Below are 21,671 nucleotides of genomic sequence, written 5' to 3'. Positions count from 1 at the left end.
ATAACCTGTGTGCAGATGAATATCAAATATCACAAATTAGAAAAGGTTGGTCAGTTAAATTATGCTACTGTAAGTAATGTTTATTCAGCAATAATTGTCCAGTACCGATAGCAGAACCGCTAACGCCAGAGCTTATCGATACTTATGTCTTTTATTATGTAGCACTGATACCGATAAAGTACCAAGTTTTGGTACCCATCCCCAATAATATGCATGTGCGTTACTCTTGACTGCACACTAAGAAAAAACGAGAGTAAAACTGAACTGAATTGGGGGGGGGTCCTCGTAATAATTGATGATGTCATTTGCAGGCCAGAAGGAGAAGGGTGGCCGGGAATTTGAGACCCCGGGTTTGAATAATCTTTAAAAAAAAACACAATTTCTTCTTTAGGGTTTTACTGAAAAAATAAAAAACAAAAACCCACCAACATTTTCAATTTTATGGCGAGTTATTCATTTAAAGACACATACTTAATGACTTATAATGAGTTTGACAAATTTAACTTTTTTCTTTTAGAGGAGGGAGGTGAAAGAGAAAGCAGAAGAGATAGAGAGGGAGAGAGAAAGAGAGAGAGAGAGAGAGAGAGAGAGAGAGAGAGAGAGAGAGAGAGAGAGAGAGGGGGTAGAGGAGAGCCTGTCGTCCCCGTGGACATGGTGAAGCGAGGACCAGTGCAACTGTAAGAGCGAGCGTTATTTGTCTTCCGCCGGCCGAGCACGAGAGCGCAGGGTAGCGCTGTTCATTTAATGCAAGGTTAGGCAGCCTGATGTGATGAATGGACTGTCGGCAGGAGAATAAGTCCATGCACTCAATCACAGGGATGACAGCATTTTCCCTCCGTTTTTGGGGTGCCTCCATAATTACATGACAAAGCAGCGCAAAACAGGGTGCCGAATCCCATCTACGACTATAAACGGAAGTTCTCCTCATTAAATTCAAGGCTATGTCAAATCTGCACACTGCTTTACCTGCCCTCCATCTAAAAATAGAATTTTTTTTTAAACGGGGAGGAAATCAGGGTGTGCTTTTCCATTACTGTAGAGCGGCAGAAAAATGAGAAGATGTTTACAAACTCCATTAAATCCACAGTAACTCGGAGAGGGGAAGGGAGATAATAATACGCTATTGATTAATCCATAAAAGCTATAACAAAGAAGCAGGAACAATAAAACTGGGACAAAACTGGGAGACAAAAGAAAAATTACACTAGATATTTCAGTTGCTCTTTTCGTTCTGTATCTCGCCAAGTCTCTCTCACACACAAACACACACACACTGACATAAATGGTGACCTAGTAAACAATATAGACTGAAAAGCAGAACATGATGTCTTGAAAGGAAACGATCACACAGACATGAAGGTTCTGATATTATTCGCTTGCTCGGATGTCGATCTGAACCAGTATAGCTATTTTTAAATGAAACACAAAAAGAAAAGTGCACTGGCTTAATTTATTTGATGAAAACTGCATGTAATACTAATTTATTATCATATAATAATTACAACCAGAAATATCTCTTTTCAGTTTTCATATGGTTTTCTAATAGCCAGAAAATACACACTACCTGACAAAAGTCTTATCCGACTAAGTTAAGGAACAACAAATAATACCTTGACTTCTAGTTGATCATCATCATCAAGGACTTGAGATTATTCTTATTTGACCAAAATGAAACATGATCATCCCTTGACTTTTAAAGCTTTAATCAGGACAGTAAGGTCTAACTTTGCTTGTCACTTAACAGAAATAATGTACAGTGTAGAATATAAAGTCATGGTGCAGTAGAAAAATAATTAATATTGTGTATGACTCCCATGAGCTTGGAGGACTGCATCCATGCGTCTCTGCAATGACTCAAATGACTTAATAATAAAATCATCTGGAATGGCAAAGAAAACACTCTTGCAGATCTCCAAGATTTCATCAAGATTCTTTAGATTCATCTTCAATGCCTTCTCCATCTTAACTCAGACATGCTCAATAATGGTCATTTCTGGTGAATGGGTTGGCCAATCCTGGAGCACCTTGACCTTCTTTGCTTTCAGGAGCTTTGATGTGGAGGCTGAAGTATGAGGAGTGCTTTCCTGCTGAAGAATGTCCCCTCTTCTGAGGTTTGTAATGTAATGGGCAGCACAAATGTCTTGATACCTCAGGCTGTTGATGTTGAAATCCACTTTGCAGATCTCTCGCATGCCCCCATACTGAATGTAACACCAAACCATGATTTTTCTTTCACCAAACTTGACTGATTTCTATGAGAACATTGGGTCAATGAGGGTTCCAATAGGTCTTCTATAATATTGTGATGATTGGGATGCAGTTCAACAGATGATTCATCAGAAAAACCTACCTTTTGCTACTTTTTCCAAATGATCAACTAGAAGTCAAATTATTTGTTGCTCTTACAATTGGGATTGACGACAAGACTCTTGTCAGGCAGTGTAGTGAAATTCACTTCTACAGCACATGCAGGTAAAAGTTGGTCATATTTTTCTGAGAAGAAAATATACATTGCAAAATATACCTGGATACATTTTATTGGTCTATTTTGTTAATTATTTTTTGCCTTTGAGGCTAAATGGCATTGGTGTTGAATGTGCCACAACTAAAAGTACTGCACAGACTTATTTTCTTTCATAAAAAAAAAAAAAAAAACCATTAAAAAACCTAACATTATTGCAGTTGAAAAAATGTAAAATTTTAATTGCATATTTAAAAAAAATAAAAAAATTATATATATATATATATATATATATATATATATATATATATATATATATATATATATATATATACATACATACATACATAATACTACAATGACTTCAGAATACTCTGATTTGGTGCTCAGATTGGTGCAAAATTTATTTTCAGAAATAATAAAATCCATTATGCTTTGTAATATTTTGTGGAAACAGTGATATAGTTCATGTTTCAGGATTCATTAAGAAATATAAAAGTTTAAAAGAGAAAATTTGTCTCTAAAATGTGTACCATTTTTAAAAGAATAAACATGATACACATTTTATAGTTACAGCAAATAAACAATTGACCTTTTTGAACAGTTTTTCTTTGTTTGTTTTTTTACTTCTCTAAACTTGACAGACAGTCAAGTTTTAACAACAAAGATTAAAATAAACTACTTGATCTCATACATGGAAACATGCGTTCAAATTTTGTCCATGAAATAATTAAAAGCAGTTCTTTTTCCTGCCTCCTGTCACCTTCACCTATACGAAAACCTTTCTGTCCATCAAACCAGACTGATGTGTGAGCAACCTGACCAATCCCAGCCAATCAAACGGCCAATCCATCTTCCCAGCCCTAATTAATCTTCACACCTGACAACCTTGATTAGCTCTGAAGATTGAGGCTTGTGTACGACAGGTAATGATCAAGGTTTGTTTGCGAGTTTGCAGGTAAAAGTGTGTGTGGATGTACTCACTGTACAGAAGCTGCTGGCCGTTATCTTCAGGATGAAGTCCACACTGAACTCCAGCTCAGAGACCGACACTGAGCCACAGTCGATAGTCTACAGACAAACACAAACAAACTTTTCAAACTTCTAGAAACTTTAGCTGGATTGGAGCAGTATCGAGTTTGCAGCAAGATTATTATAGTTTTGCATTTTTAAATGATAAGTGATGCATGATATATCATCACCATATCAATATCAGCTGACTTTTTATGTCATCGTTATCTGTTCAATAAAAAAAAAAAACTAGATAGATAAATTATGTATTTATTTCAGCTGGCAAAACCACTTCATACAGTTTGCTTGCTGTTCAATCCTTTTATTATTATTATTATTATTATACTTGTTTTTTTTGATATTGGTTAATATTCAGTGAATTCAGTGCTTTATGTATGTTTTTGTCTGTAGAAAAGGCAGTAGATTTTATTTATATAAAAGAAAGTTGGCCCTAGAAAATAATAAGCGAATAATAAAGTTCAGAGATTAGTTCAAACTTTAGAACTTTTTGTTTAAATTAAGGTTTTAAAATAAAATCAGTTGTCTACTTTGTGTTTGTCTTTTTTTTTTTTTTTTTTTTGCAATCAAGCAGAAATATTTAGAAAAATGTAAAAAATCTAAAAGGTTGTCTGTTATCATATTTTCATATCGCTGCATCCGTAATTTAGAAATTTTTTAACTTTCAATTTCAGTTTAGTTTTAGTTTGTTTTATTAACGCTTTTGTTTATTTTAGTTTAGCTTTTAGTTTGAGAACACTTTTCTATTTAGTCGTTTATGAACAATTTAGTTTCAGTTTTGGTAATTAATAGAGTATTAACCAGTGTATTAGTGTCCAGTGAAGTTTTTATTTATTTTTTTTTTTTGCTCTTCTGCTTGATTTGTTATAAGCTTGGCAGTCTATGGTACTCTGGATACATTTTCCAAGTCCAACCAAGAACTAGAGCCCAAAAAAGTCATTTTAGAAAGCAACAATCAGCTAAATTCAGAGGTAATTTTATGTTCTGTCCTCCAGTATGGCCAACTGATAAATGTTGGTTACACTTTAGTTTGATAGTCACCTTTTGGCATTTTGTTGACTGAATTCTGTAAGTAACTATATATCTATTAGTATTGTACTAGTATTAGACTTTTTGGTCAGAGTTCTAAGAATAAGCTGACATGTAAAATTAATTAGTCGGTAGATTGTCTCTTTATGGACCAGCATAAAAAGTGCTGATTTGAGGCTTAACAAATATTTGATTATAAATGTTAAAAACAGTTGTGCTGCTTAATTCTCTGTAAACCATTTATTCCGGCCAGGATTCTTTGATGAATATAAAGGAAAAAAAATGCTTTTATTCTTATTTTTAAAAAAAGTCAATTGTATTTTTATAAATGTTTGAATGTCTTCAAATATAATCGATATAAATATATGGAGCAAATACAGTATTATTTTAGTACTTTACAATAATGAAACAACAACAAAGTGAATATCATATACAGTACATCCTATTAAGAAAATCGAGTGGCGTGTAAGATGCAAGTAGCATACGAAGATGGTGAGATTACATTTTTTACAAAAAAATTATTATAATTATTATTAAATATAAAAAGTATTCAGATTATTACATTTAATAAATATTAACATTCAGAAAATGTTTTAAACCCCCTTTGAATGTCATAGAGCAGTAAATGTGGCTAGTTTAAGTGTCATTTAACGTTGTAAGAGGATTCCACGCTAGACTGTGTTCATTTAATGCAACTCTGACCAGCGTTAAATGGCGTTATCAGGGTTGGGTCAGTGAGATAATGGAAGTAAGATGTGCAATGTTTCTGTGCAGAGAGGAAATGATTGATTTGTTCATTGAATTTTCATTATTGCTTATGTTTGAACCATCAAGGTCAAGAAATATAATGAAATTCAGCTCCCAAGGTTAAACATATGGGTAAAGATTGGTTATAATATTCTGGGAAGAAAATGTATATTACAAATTTAAGTTACACACACACACACACACACACACACACACACACACACACACACACACAAACACAAACACAAACACACACACACACACACACAAACACACACACACACACACACACACACACACACACACACACACACACACACACACACACACACACACACACACACACACACACATATATTAGGGCTGTCAAATGATTAAAAAAATTTATGTAATTAAATCACTTTTTTGTAATTAATCATGATTAATCACAAAACGTAATTAATCATGATTAATCAACGCCACATTTATTACAGAAATAGAAACAGGCATGTAAGTGCCATTTCAATTTAAAAACAATCAATAGCACTAACAAACAAAAATGATTTCCATGTTGGCTTCTAAGTGGACTACAAACACACGCATCCACACACACACACACACACACACACAGACACACACAGTACAGCGCATGCGGTGAGCAAGGGATTTCTTCAGATTCATCAACACGCACAATGGCATTCATCAAATTTGCTTAAACTAAGCGTTCTAAAGTATAACTGGATTTTATAAGCAAGAATTCTGACACAGCAACGTAAAGCAGACGCTTTACAAAAGTTGCTTGTAGGGGGGAAACAGGTCAAACTTATGAAATGTTAGGGCTCATGGAAGCAGCTTAAAGGCAGAGAATAGGGCTATCATTGACAGTTTGCGACTTTATCTGCCACTTTCACTGAGTACATGGACACCAATAATCCACTTTTATGATTAAGATAATACTGATTAAGAGTCTACCGCAAATTTTGATTACCTTAAGTAACCCGAGTCCCGAAATGAGGAGGTTTTTATTTCCGTTCTCCATGCGGTATCAAATTCCAATAAAACATCCTGAATGAAAATATGCTGAATGAAAGTAAACTGCTAAACTGTAGTTAAAGTCTAAAGAATAAAAATTAAACACCCGAAATTGCATGAAACTCTGGAGGAAACGCAGGATAGCCTGGTGATGCCACGTTAAACACACGAAGGACCAGAGCAGTCTGAACTGGCACTCTAGGCAAAAGGCAATCACGCCGCCCTCAACTCGAAAATGAAGTCGAAAGTTCGCGGATGAATGGGGTGGGTGTATCGGATGAAAGTGAGGACCGGTGGGTTCGCTCACTATTCGGCAGGTTGCCTCAATGCAGGCGCCGTCCCTGAACACACAACGGCCACATATATATATATATATATATATATATATATATATATATATATATATATATATATATATATATATATATATATATATATATATATATATATATATATATATATATGTAAAGACTACACTTAATTTTTCATGTCAAATATTGCAGCAACAGTTTTATCACATTTCAGCTATAATCACTCTAAACTATTATAAAGTACAACTAGCAACTCTTCATAATAAAGTCTCGCTAGTACAGTTAGTTAATGTATTGAAATCAAAAGTGAGAAATAGGTACATTTGCAAAAAAAATTAAGATTTCAATCATGTTAAATAACACTATCTTTCTTCTGTTAAACACAAAATACAAGATATTTTGAAGAAAGCTTAAAATCTGTAACTATTTTATTGTAGGATAAACAAATACTATGAAAGTCAGTGGTTACAGATTTACGACTTTCTTTAAAATATCTACTTTTGTGTTCAGCAAAAAAAAGTCACAAAGGTTTGAAATTAGTTAAGGGGGAGTAAATGATTACAATTTCATTTTTGGATGAACTATCCCTTTAATGTAGTTTTATTCGTTAAGTTAGGACATTTGATATAGTGAGATATTAAACATTAACTAAGAAATGACCATCTAAAATTAATAAATTTTTAACACAAACTCCAAAGGGGCAGTGGGTAGCAGTGGGTAGAGCTGTCGCCTCACAGCTAGAAGGTTGCTGGTTCGAGCCTTGGCTGGGTCAGTTAGCATTCAACTGGGTCATGCCTAAAGCATATGCTGGATAAGTTAGCGGTTCATTCTGCTGTGGCGACCCCTGAATAATAAAGGGACTAAGCCGAAAGGAAAATTAATGAATAAACTCCAAAAATGAATTTGCTGCTTGTTCAAACTATTTATTTAAAATTAGCAGAAACAACACAATTCTTAATTTTTTTTGGGGACAACTTATTTGTTTTATGTTCAATACACTTAAATAAAAAGGTATAGTCTCTTTTAGCATTCCTTTTTATAAATTTCAGAATCATTAGTGGCATCTTCAAACTTCCAAATATTTATTAGATGTCAAATGAGAAAAATACACAAATCAAAGTACGAACAGAGCATTTATGTGCGTGTGTGTTTCTTCTAAGTGTTTGTAAGTGGACCCAAGGCCACAGCAATGCTAAGTAATGAAGTTTACCAAGAAAGACTTTAAACAAGGATTAGAATAATCAATCAGCGGTTCTGTCACAGACGTTCTCCGAGGCTTTACTTCTTCCCTCACGTCCCTGCGCTCACAATCTGTCTCTTCATCTTCTGCTTGATAATACCTGCGCTCTTACTCCTCCTCCCTCTGTCTCTAAACAAGGCCACAACGCAGGAAATTGGCTTTCTGTCCAGCCCAGACTCAATTAATTAGGGATTCAGGTGAACTAATGATTTGCACCAAATCCAATAAGACAGCAGCCATTATTTAGTTAAAAGGAGGGGATTACGATCGAGATTAGTCAAAAATGTAGGGATAGTTCATCTAAAAAAACAAAGCGTTACTACATCTGTTATGAAAAAATGCAGAAATGTAGGCTTTCTATGGAAAATCATGGAGTCAACACATGATGGCAATTTTTCTTTTAACTGTCACTTAACAATATCTGTGCTACTGTACAATGAACAATTTAAAAGATCACTATTTTTAAAGCCTTGCTTACAATTATTTCCTTAAAATTGCACTAAAACATTAATGCTGGTGAAATATTATTAAATTATTATATAATAATATAATATTATTACCATCACTTTCTGTACAGGGATTTTACACCTTTTCTAAAGTCAAAATTAAGCACTTCTCAAACACTTTTCAGGCAGATTTTCAAACTTTTCTAACACTTTACAAGTGTGGAAATTGCATATTTACATGTTTAGAAATACTTCATGACCTTACATAATATGTGTTGTTTGTTACAGTATATGATACAGCAGTTCTGTCTGGTTCTTGAATCTGATTGGCTGATAGCCTTGCTAAATCTTGCCAGTAACAAAATTCGTCCAAGCCTTTACAGTTTAACAAATATTGCAGCTGTTGGACAACATAATGTACTTTTGAGGCTTTCTGGTATGGAGAATGTAGTTTTTTAGATTGCAACTATGCAGTTTATTTTTAAGGATAGTGCCTATTTTAAATATTTATAATTTCTGAGAGACAATGCGTCGACAGCCATTAGCTTGTCTTTGAGCAAAGACGGTTGACGATGTTCATCCACAAGATGGCAATAGAGACCGAATAATAAGCCCTAAAGGAGAAAATACAGCATAATTTTAAACCACAGCTGATCAAATCGTTATTAAACAGGAAAATGACTTTCAAAGTTGATCTCTCTCTTTTGTATGTTGTAGTGCTGTATTAATACTATTGTAATATTGTGATCTCCCAAATGCAACAAAGAAATAATGCACTGTAAAAAATGATTAGTTACTTAGAGTGAGTAAATCAATTGTCTTAAAATCAATAAGTTGACTTTACAAAAAATAATGTAAGTAAACCCATTGTAAGTCAAACACAAAATGACATACAGTAAAATAAATGTGCTCTTCCAGACTCCAGTGCGTCTTATAAATTCAATACAGGCTATAATTGTAGATTTTATAGACTTAATAAAGCACCAAATATGTGATATTTTGATAATTACAGAAATTATTTGAAAACAGACGTGTGATTTGTTGACCTAAATAAAGGAGATACCATTAGCATAGTTATAAAAATTATATCAACTTAACAGTTCCGAGTAACAATAGGTTTACTTACATTATTTTTGTAAAGTCAACTTGTTGCTTTTAGAGCAATTGGTTTACTTGCTTTAGGTAACTAATCACTTTTTACAGTGTGGGAAATCTCTGTAAACTGATGGCATTTCATGCAATTCAGCCTTATAAAATTTAAATGTGAGGAAAATCAACTGTTGTGTCATCACTTTAGACATTACGCTTGAGAATCATTCAAATACTAACTTAAAAGTAATGTTGGTGAATGAGCAAAGGTTTCTGCTGTTCTGACATCAGCTACAGATATGAAAGAATGACGGAAGTAGTTCTTCTTATATAGGATTTGAGACTCTCCGTCTCTGTGTTTGATTTTCTTTTTTTATATACACGATTATGTCATCAAACTGTTGTATAAATGCAATATCACACTTGTAGCACTGCAAAGTGGCTGTATATAGTCCCACCAGTGCCGATATACAGCCACATCACACTACTTATGTGATACTGCTCATGTATAGTATAGTATAGTATAGTATAGTATAGTATAGTATAGTATAGTATAGTATAGTATAGTATAGTAGGATAAACTTTAAATTTCCCAGAGAGGAAATTTGTCTTAGGCAGATCTATTATCACATACAAATTACAATTTTGAATTCAAAACAATTTTATATTTACAAATCTAAAATGAAGTAACAAATTATTTCTTTATAACTGGAAAAGAATATTTGACCTTATGGATTTACAACATATTGATGCCCTATTTTTCTAGGCTTTATTGGTGACAATGGTTAGGAATATTGGACGATTACTGCCTTTTTAGCTAATAAGTAGAACACAAAATAGCCAGACAGTAATTTGTGAATTGTGGAGCAGGCTTAATCTATTTTAAAAAGTCAGTATTTTTTAGTAAGTGTACTTTTTTAGCTTTTATTCTTGTCATAATAAAATATATATATTTGTAGAGCAACTCATGTTCTCTTGTCATTGATATTTAACTTTAATAGGTAGAACTGTCTGAGATATGAACAAAAGCAAGTGATGCATCAAACTTTGATTTAAATAAATCTTGAAAGATTATAAAAATGCTTAATCATTAAAATAATTTATAAAAATAATTAGTTAAAAAATATTGAAAGATATTAATGATATGACGCAGTTTCGGAAACTTTCTACACCTCTGTGGACTTCTTTTGACCACCCCCTATCGTTTTAAAGAATAACCAAAAGGTGAACGCGTCAAGTATAAAAGCCTTGTTCAGTTCGTGAGGTGGGTGCCCAGTCAGCGGAGGTCTGCGACATGGCACCAGGTGAAAGTATAAATCAGCCTTTACACAATCCTCTATGGAATCTAAAGCCATGTAGAAATAAACATGACCTGACTTGAGAATTACACATGACAGTTTTGCATTTAAACATATTTTAAAATATAATAAAGTAGTTAGTCTTCTATGTCAAACAATCATCCTAAGCTAGTTTGGTGCACAAAAAAAATATTTTGTTGCGTCTTACTAAATCTAAATTTTTGATACATGTGATTGTCAACATTTTCTCAAAAACGCTGACTCCTTTGACTTCAAACAAGAGTAGCTCTGTTATTTCTGTGAAGCTAAAACAAAAATAACAAATATCTACTAATTTCTAACAAACTTTTAACTGTTACCAATTTTGTCAACATGAGTCACATTCTTCCATTTACATCCCTTTATTCGTCACTATTTTTCCACCATTGAATCTTAATAGACAACATGCAACATTTACCCGTTTGAAGACATCTAGATTTAACAAATGCCTTTCTCATAAATCTCTTCAAACATTTCTAGAAAGTCCCCTAACAGGATCTTTCCTACTAACCTTGATCACTGCAGACTCTGAAATGACCGTCTCAGGCTTCAAGACCTCCACCACCGCCTCTGGTATCACAGCCTTCTTCATGCACGTCATTTTGAAGCCGTACACATCTTCCCAGAATGCAATGCGGTCATTGTGTTTTTGAGTGTCGCCCACCGCCGCCAGGCTGATGCTGCATCGGTCAGGAAAGACTAAAAAGAAGAAAGATGAAACATGAATGCTAGTAAAAGACATAAACTTCAGGGCTTACAAATGATATATGTACAAAGTCAAACGCAGCCCTCATGAGTCAATACTTCACATGACAAGAACATTATTCATTTAGCAGCCACTTTCTCATCTGAAGTAACTCCAGGTACATATTTTACCCAGATTGAGCTCCTGAATCGTACCTTCTGGGGTTTAAACCCACAACCTTTGGCTTACCGGTTCAGAACTTCAACCACTAAGCCATGTCACAAGATTTATGCACCGTTTTGCAAATCTCTCATGCTAAAAAGTTAGTGATCTAGACATATCTGGGCCATACAGCTCCAAGGGATGTTGGTTCAAGTCCATTAAACTCGAAATGATTCCAATTAAATGGCCTACATTTGTAAACTTTGACTGCATATTAACATGTTGGCATTAAATATACCAGCATTGAATATTTGAACCAACTCACTGGCACGAATCAAAGAAAACCACAATTATGACAAGGCATTAAGTGGATTAATACACCAGCAACAGTCTTCAAGAACAAACTATACATGGGGTGTTGACGTGACGTTGCATTTTCACTGTCACATATGATAAAAATCAAGATAATTTATATTGTCATCATGTAAAATGCAGTAAATGGTTAAACATTTTTTTGTTATACATTTTTTTTTTGTTTCCGATGAACCTTATTATAGACCATTTCAACGTGGTCATGTCATTGGCCAATGAACATTTCCTGCTTGTTATGAAACTATTTCATAACTGTACCAAGAGGCAATTCAATCAAAACTTAATGTTAAAACTGCTATCATAACATTATTTATCAACATGTGGCTCTTTTAGGATACTCAGAAGCTATAGGAATTAAAAATGTAAAACAGGAAATATGTTGTGACCATTGTTTTTGTTTACAGTACATCCCTCAAAAAGGTCTATAAAAACAGTTTCTTTTCTTTTCTTTTTTTTTTTAGCCAAATCTCACAACTCAAAAATCTAAAAAAAAATTATCACACATTTAACTTTTTTGGAACTATAAAATGCATAAGTTTTGTCCTCCGCTTTGGAGTGACACCTGATTTATGTCAAACAAGTCTTGAAGAAATAAATATTATTCAATTTCAAATAAAATAAATAGCACAACATGAAGAAAAGTTTCCAACAATGAAGACAAATCACTCTTGCAAGAGGTTGCCAGATTGACAACAACAACAAAAGTAGAGGTGTCAAAATTGATTGTTTCTTCGGTGAACCGCGATGCAGATACGGACATTTCAATATCAGTTCAGTAATGGATCCTAACCGGTTATTATTTACTTACATCTTTTATCTAATTTTGCAGTACAAAACTAAGGAAGGCAAGCGCGAGTAATTAAAACGCAGATACTCGGCACATTTCACTGCATGTGTTTGCTGGACAGTCATTCACCGACACTGAAGTTAATGCAGAAGCCCTGCTTCACTGTAAGGAAGAAAACAAAAGTAAACTGGAATCAGCAGTGAACACCGTTGCTGTTTATCAATGTCACTTATCGGTAAACAGTGCCAGTGCGTTAGAACCAATCACAGCTCTTTCAGTTGAGCATGTGACCAACCATAGCTCAAAAAGCAGGATACTATTTAAGTTTTTTTATTTGCATTAAATGCTCATGTTGTTCTGTGCATGTACTTGAGTTTTGTTTGATGCATTCAAAAAGAGTGTTTTCTTTAAGCAGGTAAAATTAAAAGGTACAGTTCATATATCTGACTGCTCGTAATAAAGGACAAAATTGTATTACAAATACACAGAAAATATGTATTTAAAAATTATAAATTTTAATACAACAATTCTTGTGGTGGGAAGTAAAATATATAATTGTGTATAGAAAGCATCGTCAATATAAACTCATCGTCAATGAGTTATAATAAAATTCACCCCCTCACAGTTCACCCCCCCCTCCTCCTCACAGTTGTCATGAAGGGTAATATAAATAAAAATGCATTTAATCGTTCTTTGTATCAGGCGATAAAAAACTTTTTTCTACTGTAAAGTTGCCCATTTTAACAGTGGGGTCAATAGAAATTTGCTCTATATGGAGCCAGGACTAGCAGAATTTCCATGAATTGCAGTTTCAGTTACTTCCATATTACCTTCACGAGGGGGAGCGGGAGGTTGCTGATTGGGTAAAACTTAACAAAAATGTATGAAAATATTTTTTAAGAATTAATAAAGTTATGACTCCTTATATTTTCTCAAGCATCAGACTTGGAGTCTACACAAACATAGATTAGTTTTTCAAAGAAAAACAAAGCATTTTTACTGCCCCTTTGTCAACTACCCACATGCATTTGATATACAGATGACTGTGGTCGATACAAAAACTCTGGTTTTATATAATTGATAACTAAACCTTAGCAGACGGCTGGTCATGGTGAGGGCGTATTAGACCTCATCCTTTACACAAATGTGCAATAATGAGCACATCTATCATCAAATGGTAAAAGGCAGCCTTGACCGTCTCATTCAGTAATGTTTCAGTCGTTTCCAGCACTTGCAAATGTCCCTGTGTGATGATGTTAATGGTCACAATGCACATGCTTCTGGCAAAAAAATCTAAATTCAGCTGATAGTCATAATCGTAAAAAATGTGCATTTATCAGTTTTTAATGTCTGTTACATTTGCCCATCAGACACAAACTAAAAACTGCAGTGTTTATTTTATATACTTCAAGAAACCAGATGTTGCTAATATCTACGCTGCCATCAGGAGTGCAAATCATTATTTTATTTTTATCTTTTATAAGAGGATACAAGGCAGTTGCATTGGCAAATATTTTCAATTAAAACAAGCTAGAATGGTCTATTCCAGCATGTCTGCCTTAAGGCTGGAATACACTGCGTCTTTTTAAAAATCTGAACAGATTTTAAAACACTAAGCATCACTTGATGACTTTGTAAATGGCAACAGAAAAAAAGACTGAGGATGATACTCCGAATGAGGTTCACACTACACCAAACTTTCAAGTAGTCAGCTTTTCAAAATTCTGTGAAAAAGGTGGAGGCAATTAAACAATTGAAATGGATCAAAAAAGATTTTCCAAATTGCCCTGAGACAAGAATTGTTGTTGATGAAATATTTCCATATTCAGAGTATTTTATTCCCATTTTTTCCTTGAGTTTCGATCTTGCAATTTAGATTTTTTAGCCTACATTTTCTAATTCAGATCTTGGTTTTAAAAATTTAAAAGAACACATTTTGAGCAAATAGGCTAATTTTACAAGTAATCTAGAAGTTAAATAGATGAGTTTTACCATTTTTTTTATCCATTCAGCTGATCTCTGGATGGGGTGGGAGCACTTTTAGCATAGCTTAGCATAACTCGGCATAGACCATTAGCATCTGGCTAACAAAAAAGGGGAAATAAGAGTTTTGATAATTTTCCTATTTAAAGCTGGACTCTTCTAGAACTGTACTTTGTATCAGCGTTTTTATATAATTACAGAAAAGTCAAGCTTTAAATAGGAAAACTCTTTTTAGAAATTTTTAAGCAAAATGCTAATGGTCGATTCTGATTAAATGATCTATGCTAAGCTAAGCTAAAAGTAATCCCTGCTGATCTGGAGATCGCCTGAATGTTTTCATTCCAGTCAAAATAAAACAAGTAAGACTTTCTCCAGAAGAAAAAAAATATTAATATAAATACAATGAAAATTCCTTGCTCTGTTAAACATCATTTAGGAAATATTTGAGAAAGAAAACAATAATCACAGTAGGGCTAATAATTTTGACTTTAATTGTATATCATGCATGCATACAGTATGTCAATAATTTAAATGGATGAAAAAAAGATGATCCCGTCCAACACGGTCCGAACATAGCAGAACAGCTCTCTAATCATGACAAGAAACCCTCCAAAATGTTTCTTGTAATTAAGCAAGACCTACAAAATCCATAGACTGCCAATCGAGAGCAGACAGTACCATACAACCATCCCAAGAGAAGCTCCAAGACACAAAGCCATTATGGACTACATCTCTCCAACTTGGTCTGACCTTTAATCAAGGGTTAAGGGTGCACATTCACTCTTGCGCCACAATAAAGTGTGCGCCATCAAAACCTCGTCTTCCAGATGACAGGATCGTGACTGGCGAGTTATAACCTCCAGCCTGTACATCGAAAGCCTTCCCTGTGTGACCCTGTGAGTGTCACTTGGGGTGAAAAACCACACACACATACACACACACCTGGAGTGGATTTGTCACCTCATTTTCTCTGATTAGCACAGCTATGAGTGATTGTCTTGGGAGACGCAGGTGAGCTCTGATTGGGTGCTACACGGGACCGTCCCGCACCTGAACAGAGAAGCCAGAGAGAAAGTGGGGGCGAAGGGAAGGCAGTGTCCCAAGATTCATAGCTTTGACATCTGCGTCCTTCTCGACTCGGTGCTCATGGCCCGTTTGTCAAGCACCCCCCTTCTAGTTCCTCTTGAGGGCAGCCGTGAAGAAGAAGGGGGGGGGGAGCACCCAGTGATGAGAGAGCCAAAGCACAGACTGTGTTTTGTGATGAAGAGAAAGGTTAATAATGTGAGGTGTAGACGAAAGATGAAAAGAGAAAGAGAGAGAGAGAGGAGGAAGGAGGTTATAGTGGTAAGGGTAAGTAATGTTGATCTGACACAGTGCAGAGCTGCCACATGACGGGTCATTATATCAATCTGCTTCACTCCAGGTGTACATGGCTGTGGGCTTTCAGAGCGAGCTGCAAAATAGAAACATGCTGCAGCTCAGTGGATGATTCTGTGGTAGTCTGTGAAAGGCTTACTTCTAGCATGGTGTAAACTATACTTTTAGAGTAAGTATTCTACATTAAGTATTCCCACATTTTTCACAGAGTTTCCATCTTGCGATTCAGATTTTTGCTTTATAAATTTAAAGAAACACTCCACTTTTTTTGGAATTAGACTAATTAGTATCACTTTATTATAACTACACCCTATAAATCATTTATTGAGCATTAGCATCTAGTGGATACATTATTTGTTAAGCATTAACTCTACATTAATAAATGTTAGTAAGCAGTTTATAACGGCAGCTACAAATGCTGTATTATTAACTTATAACCACATGTATAATGTGCTTAATAATTGTAATTTCATAATTTGTGACTAGTTGATTGTTCATTACTAAATTAAGTATTGCATTATTTACAAACCGTTTGTTTTTAAGAGTAGTTGGGGAGTTTTAAGATCATTCAGAATGAGTTAGTAAATGATTAATAAACTATTCAAATCAACATTTATGTCTTATTATTCAGACATAAAGTAATGGTTACTATGTATGTTAATGATCCGCTTGATAAGTGTGACGTCACGCAGAGCGGCTTCCGGGTCCAAGCGCTCTATTCAACTGAATGGGGAGATTTATGAAATGGTAATAATAAACGTTTACACAGCGATTTAATACTTTCGAAAGTCACGATCGCATATATGTCCATGCCTAATATCCCATGGCCAGAAAGTGATTCATTGTTTTATAAATTGTTAAAATTTTGGTATTATTTATGCAGCAAGCCCAGAGATTGTTTTGTACACTATGACTTTATATAAAATTAACTTTAATGTGTGAATGGCATCTTGGACCCGGAAACAGTATTACATACGTCACAAACACGTCATCACTTAACAAGCGGATTGGCGCCAATAAAATTAAACCAGTAGCATATATATATATATATATATATATATATATATATATATATATATATATATATATATATATATATATATATATATATATATAAAAAGAGAGAGAGATAGAGAACAAACAAAATAAACAATCTGTGGTAAAGAGTGACAACAATTACAGTAATGTAATGATAGTAATAATGAAAAGGACAACAGTATTTACGACTGACAACAACTAATAACGACTATACACAGTTAAAGTCAGAATTATTAGCCCCCTTTTGATTTTTTTTTATTCTTTTTTAAATATTTACCAAATGGTATTTAAAAGAGCAAGGAAATTTTTACAGTATGCCTGATAATATTTTTTCTTCTGGAAAAAAGTCTTATTTGTTTTATTTCGACTAGAATAAATGCAGTTTTGATTTTTTTAAAAACTATTTTTGGGACAAAATTATTAGCCCCTTTAAGCAAATTTTTTTTTCGATAGTGTACAAACCATCGTTATAGAATAACTTGCCTAATTACCCTAACCGGCCTAGTTCACCTTATTATAATAACCTAGTTAAGCCTTTAAATGTCACTTTAAGCTGTATAGAAGTGTCTTAAAAAATATCAAGTAAAATATTATTCACTGTCAGCATGGCAAAGATAAAATAAATCAGTTATTAGAAATAGGTTTTTAAAAATATTATCCTTAGAAATGTGTTGAAACAATCTTCCATCGATTAAACAGAAATTGGGGAAAAAAAATAAACGGGTGATATTAATTCAGGGGGGCTAATAATTATATATATATATATATATATATATATATATATATATATATATATAATTTTTTTTTTTTTTTTTTTTATTCCACTATATATATGTACTCAGACTATCCACCTAGTTACCTGTACATGCACGCACACATTGTGTTTTCATGTTTTTGTTGTTGTTTTGTTCTCTTTGTATGTGATCCCATTTTGTGTACGACTTGCATATTCTAATAAAAAAAAATGAAAAAAAAAATAAATAAATAAATGGTGCTAAATATCAAGAGTAACAATGGAATTTGTTGCGGTAGGAGAAGTTGCGTGAAACTTTTCATTATTTAATAAATGACTTGCGCCTCAAAAAGGTAATCCTGACAAGCAGTGAGGGCGTGAGTTGCAGAGAACAGACGCTTTTGATTCTGGAGATCATTAAAAATATAATAACACTAACAATGACCAATACAACATTTCAGATGTTTTACAATGTGCTTAACAAGCTGGGTTTTTCCATTTACACACATTTCATCATTACATTATCTCTTATAACAAAATCACATGACCTTTTTTAATGCGTAAAAGTGTTTACATCGCGGTTTATGCGCATCTTTTCATATCGAATAAAAAGTTTATCCTACTCAGTTATACGCACATGTTTTTTATGCGCATTATCAAAATGTATGCACATCTTGCTGTTTCCATCAACGGGTTTTTATGCGAATTTCTAAGATGCGCATAAATAAAAGTGAATGGAAATATAGCTATTAAAAGTAATGATGCTAAAAATCCACCTGTGAACCACAGAAATGAAGTTACATTTTAAGATCTATTTAAATAGAAAACTACTCTGATAAATTAGGATAAACTATCTGGAGCTCTTTGAAAACTACAGAAATAATGGCTAATGCCACATAAAGAGAGACCGAAGTCATTAACCAGGACCAGAATCATAACTAGAACCGTTAAACCTATTCCAAATCCCATCCCCAGTCCCACAATGCCATTAAGATCAGGAGAGTGTAACATCTCCTGTGTCAGGATGCCTGAAGTTATAATTCATCCAGTCAGCGAGTGCACAGTGCTGCGTACATCCTGAAACACCACAGCATCTGTTCAACCCAATCCTCCACAGTGGACAAGAAAATAACGCAGAGCCATGGCCTGTCTAACATTACAACTTCAGTTTCCCCAACAATGAAAGAAAAACATGTTTGTTAGAAGGTGAGCGTCCAAGGACTGTTTAGTTATTCAGCAGCTGCTTTAATTTATGTTTTATTGACGCAAATCAATATGTAGTAAAAGGCAGAGCAGCGTGCAGGGGCTGAGATAAGAGAAAACACCTGGAAAACAGGAGACAGGAGGTGCATTATGCTGTAAACTACACAAGTGTGAAAGGTGATTGTACAAAATACTGCAGCGTAATGAATGGTTATGGCGGCAGGACTTTCACAAACAAAAAAAGAGGACTAAACTGATTAATTACACTAATCACAGTGTTGTTGCCCTAGATAAAATCAATTGCAATTGAATCAATATTGACATGATAGTATTATGCAGTTGATGCAGACCTGTCGGCTGCACATCCATGATGTAATTCCCCCATTCCACCACATCCCAAAGGTGCTCTACTGGATTGAGATCTGCTGACTGTGGAGACCATTGTCATGTTCAAGAAACCAGTCTGAGATAATTTCATGCTTTATGGCATGGTGCGTTATCCTGCTGGAATTAGCCATCAGAAAGATGGGTACACTGGTCGTAATGTGGTAATGTGGTCGTAATGGGATGGACATGGTCAGCAACAATACTCAGGTAGGCTGTGGTGTTGACAAGATGCTCAATTGGTACTAATGGGCCCAAAGTGTACCAAGACAATATCCCCCACACCATTACAACACCACCACCAGCCTAAACCGTTGATACAAGGCAGGATGGATCCATGCTTTCATGCTGTTGACACCAAATTCTGACCCTACCATCTGAATATTGCAGCAGAAATCGAAACTCATCAGACCAGACAACGCTTTTCCAATCTTCTATTGTCAAACTTTGGTGAGCCTGAGTGAATTGTAGCCTCAGTTTTCTGTTCTTAGCTGACAGGAGTGGCAGTGACCAGTGTGGTCTTCTGTTGCTGTAGCCCACTTGCCTCAAGGTTGGACGTGTTGTGCGTTCAGAGATGCTCTTCTGCATACCTCAGTTATAACAAGTGGTTATTTGAGTTACTGTTGCCTTTCTATCAGCTCGAACCAGTCTGGCCATTCTCCTCTGACGTCAACAAGGCATTTGCACCACCAGAACTGCCACTCACTTGATATTTTCTCTTTTTTGGAGCATTCTCTGTATAGAGAACCCTAGAGTTGGTTGTGTTCCAAGCAGTTGGACAGGTGTACCTAATAAAGTGTATATATTACCATATATAACATGCCAGCTTTGTTTATGGCACAAACTTTTAATTAAAACTAAATACAGTAAAAAACAAGAACAAACAATTCAATTCAAGTTTAGCTGTACAGTGTTTTTCACAACAACTACTGATTCAAAGCAGCTTTACAAAAAGTGCACATTATTCCATTACAATTGAGGAGGAAAAATGCATTCTGTGTGGACGGCCCCTAAGCCTTGTATAAAACTGGAAAATTTTCTTGCAGTTTTGGCACTTCTTACATCCCAAAAAGGCACGTACAGCCCATCACACGGTCCATATGTGTTTGATGGAGGTAGGACTTGAGTAGAGAACATGATTTAACACTTTCTCCACGTCTAGGTTATTGAGAGTTAACAGAGCATTATTTTATTTTTTGGAGGGGATTAAGTTATTGAAATTGGGGATTGCTGGGGACATGTCAAGTCCGTCCATGCTAATTCTACATCCTTGGGGATCACGTCCATATACACTGTAAAGTCTATTGCATTACTTCTCTTTTCTGCAATATGAGTAGCAGTTTTTTTTTTTCATCTGAAATATGCTGTGACTTGCATTCTAACTGGACCTATTTAATGCAATTATCAAAGTAAACAGGTGTAAAAACAGGTGCTGAATTAGATAACGCATTTCGCACTTGCTGTGACTTTCAGTTTTGCTTCAAAGAAATTAGTCTTGACACGTTTAATTAATGATGTTTACAGTTTACATTATGTCCTGAATACTGTTAAACACAAATAATTTGTTGTTAAAGTACGTTTATGATGTTTGTAAAACCTTTCCTTTATATAGGGCTACCAGTAGAGTGAGTTTTTTTTCAGACTTTTTTGAAAAACTTAATAAAAAAAATTAAATAATAATAAAATAATAAAAAAAAAAACTTATGTTACTAGTATCCTAGAGTTAAACAGTTTAATTCTACCTTTTTTAATCTTCAAATCTAATGGGAGCACTTTTAGCTTAGCTTAGCATACATCGTTAATTCACATTCACATTCACATTCACAATCAGATCGTTAGCATCTTGCTAAAAAATAAATAAATAAATAATTCTGGAGTGTTAATCAAGGAACTTTGCTGCTCTACCATGGCTGCAGCCGGCACAATAATACTATGCACCACTGTTACCTAGTTACTTAGGTTGAGAATATTTTCAGATACTATATAATATTATTATTGGCTGCAAAATTCTTTGATAAATAACCCAGAATGTGTACAGTTAGCCATTTTAGCCACTATAGTAACTTTTCATTTTATGTTAGTCTTGGAACACAACGTCAATATAGAAGTTTTGAAAAGAGGTCTGCATTCCTGTGGAAGCTGCGGGACCCAACCAGATTTCTTGCAGTGTGCGAATAAATTTCCAAATAAAACGCTGTTGCGGTTGGTAACTCTCGTGTAATTTAAACGGGAGCGGTCTAACACTCC

At 34.4% G+C, this 21,671-nt stretch overlaps 2 protein-coding genes across 5 annotated transcripts in view; one reads left to right on the top strand and one right to left on the bottom strand.

Moving 5' to 3' along the window:
- LOC147835938 (uncharacterized) overlaps positions 1-21,671 on the top strand; it is a 939,756-nt gene that overhangs the window by 182,522 nt on the left and 735,563 nt on the right. The window lies entirely within an intron of this gene.
- The window catches only part of prmt3 (protein arginine methyltransferase 3), a 112,426-nt gene that overhangs the window by 35,385 nt on the left and 55,370 nt on the right, over positions 1-21,671 (bottom strand). For all 4 annotated transcript variants that reach the window (XM_087259309.1, XM_087259311.1, XM_087259310.1 and 1 more), the window contains 2 exon segments: positions 11,212-11,399; positions 3,446-3,532 (listed from right to left, as the gene is read on the bottom strand). In XM_087259309.1, the coding sequence (XP_087115435.1) occupies positions 3,446-3,532; positions 11,212-11,399 (275 nt within the window).

The sequence above is a fragment of the Danio rerio genome, chromosome 7 (genome assembly GCF_052040795.2).
Source record: "Danio rerio strain M-AB ecotype USA chromosome 7, GRCz13ab, whole genome shotgun sequence".
NCBI classification, from domain to species: Eukaryota; Metazoa; Chordata; class Actinopteri; order Cypriniformes; family Danionidae; genus Danio; species Danio rerio.
The sequence above is the reverse complement of the archived record's forward strand: the minus strand, read 5'-3'. Positions and strand labels throughout refer to the sequence as shown.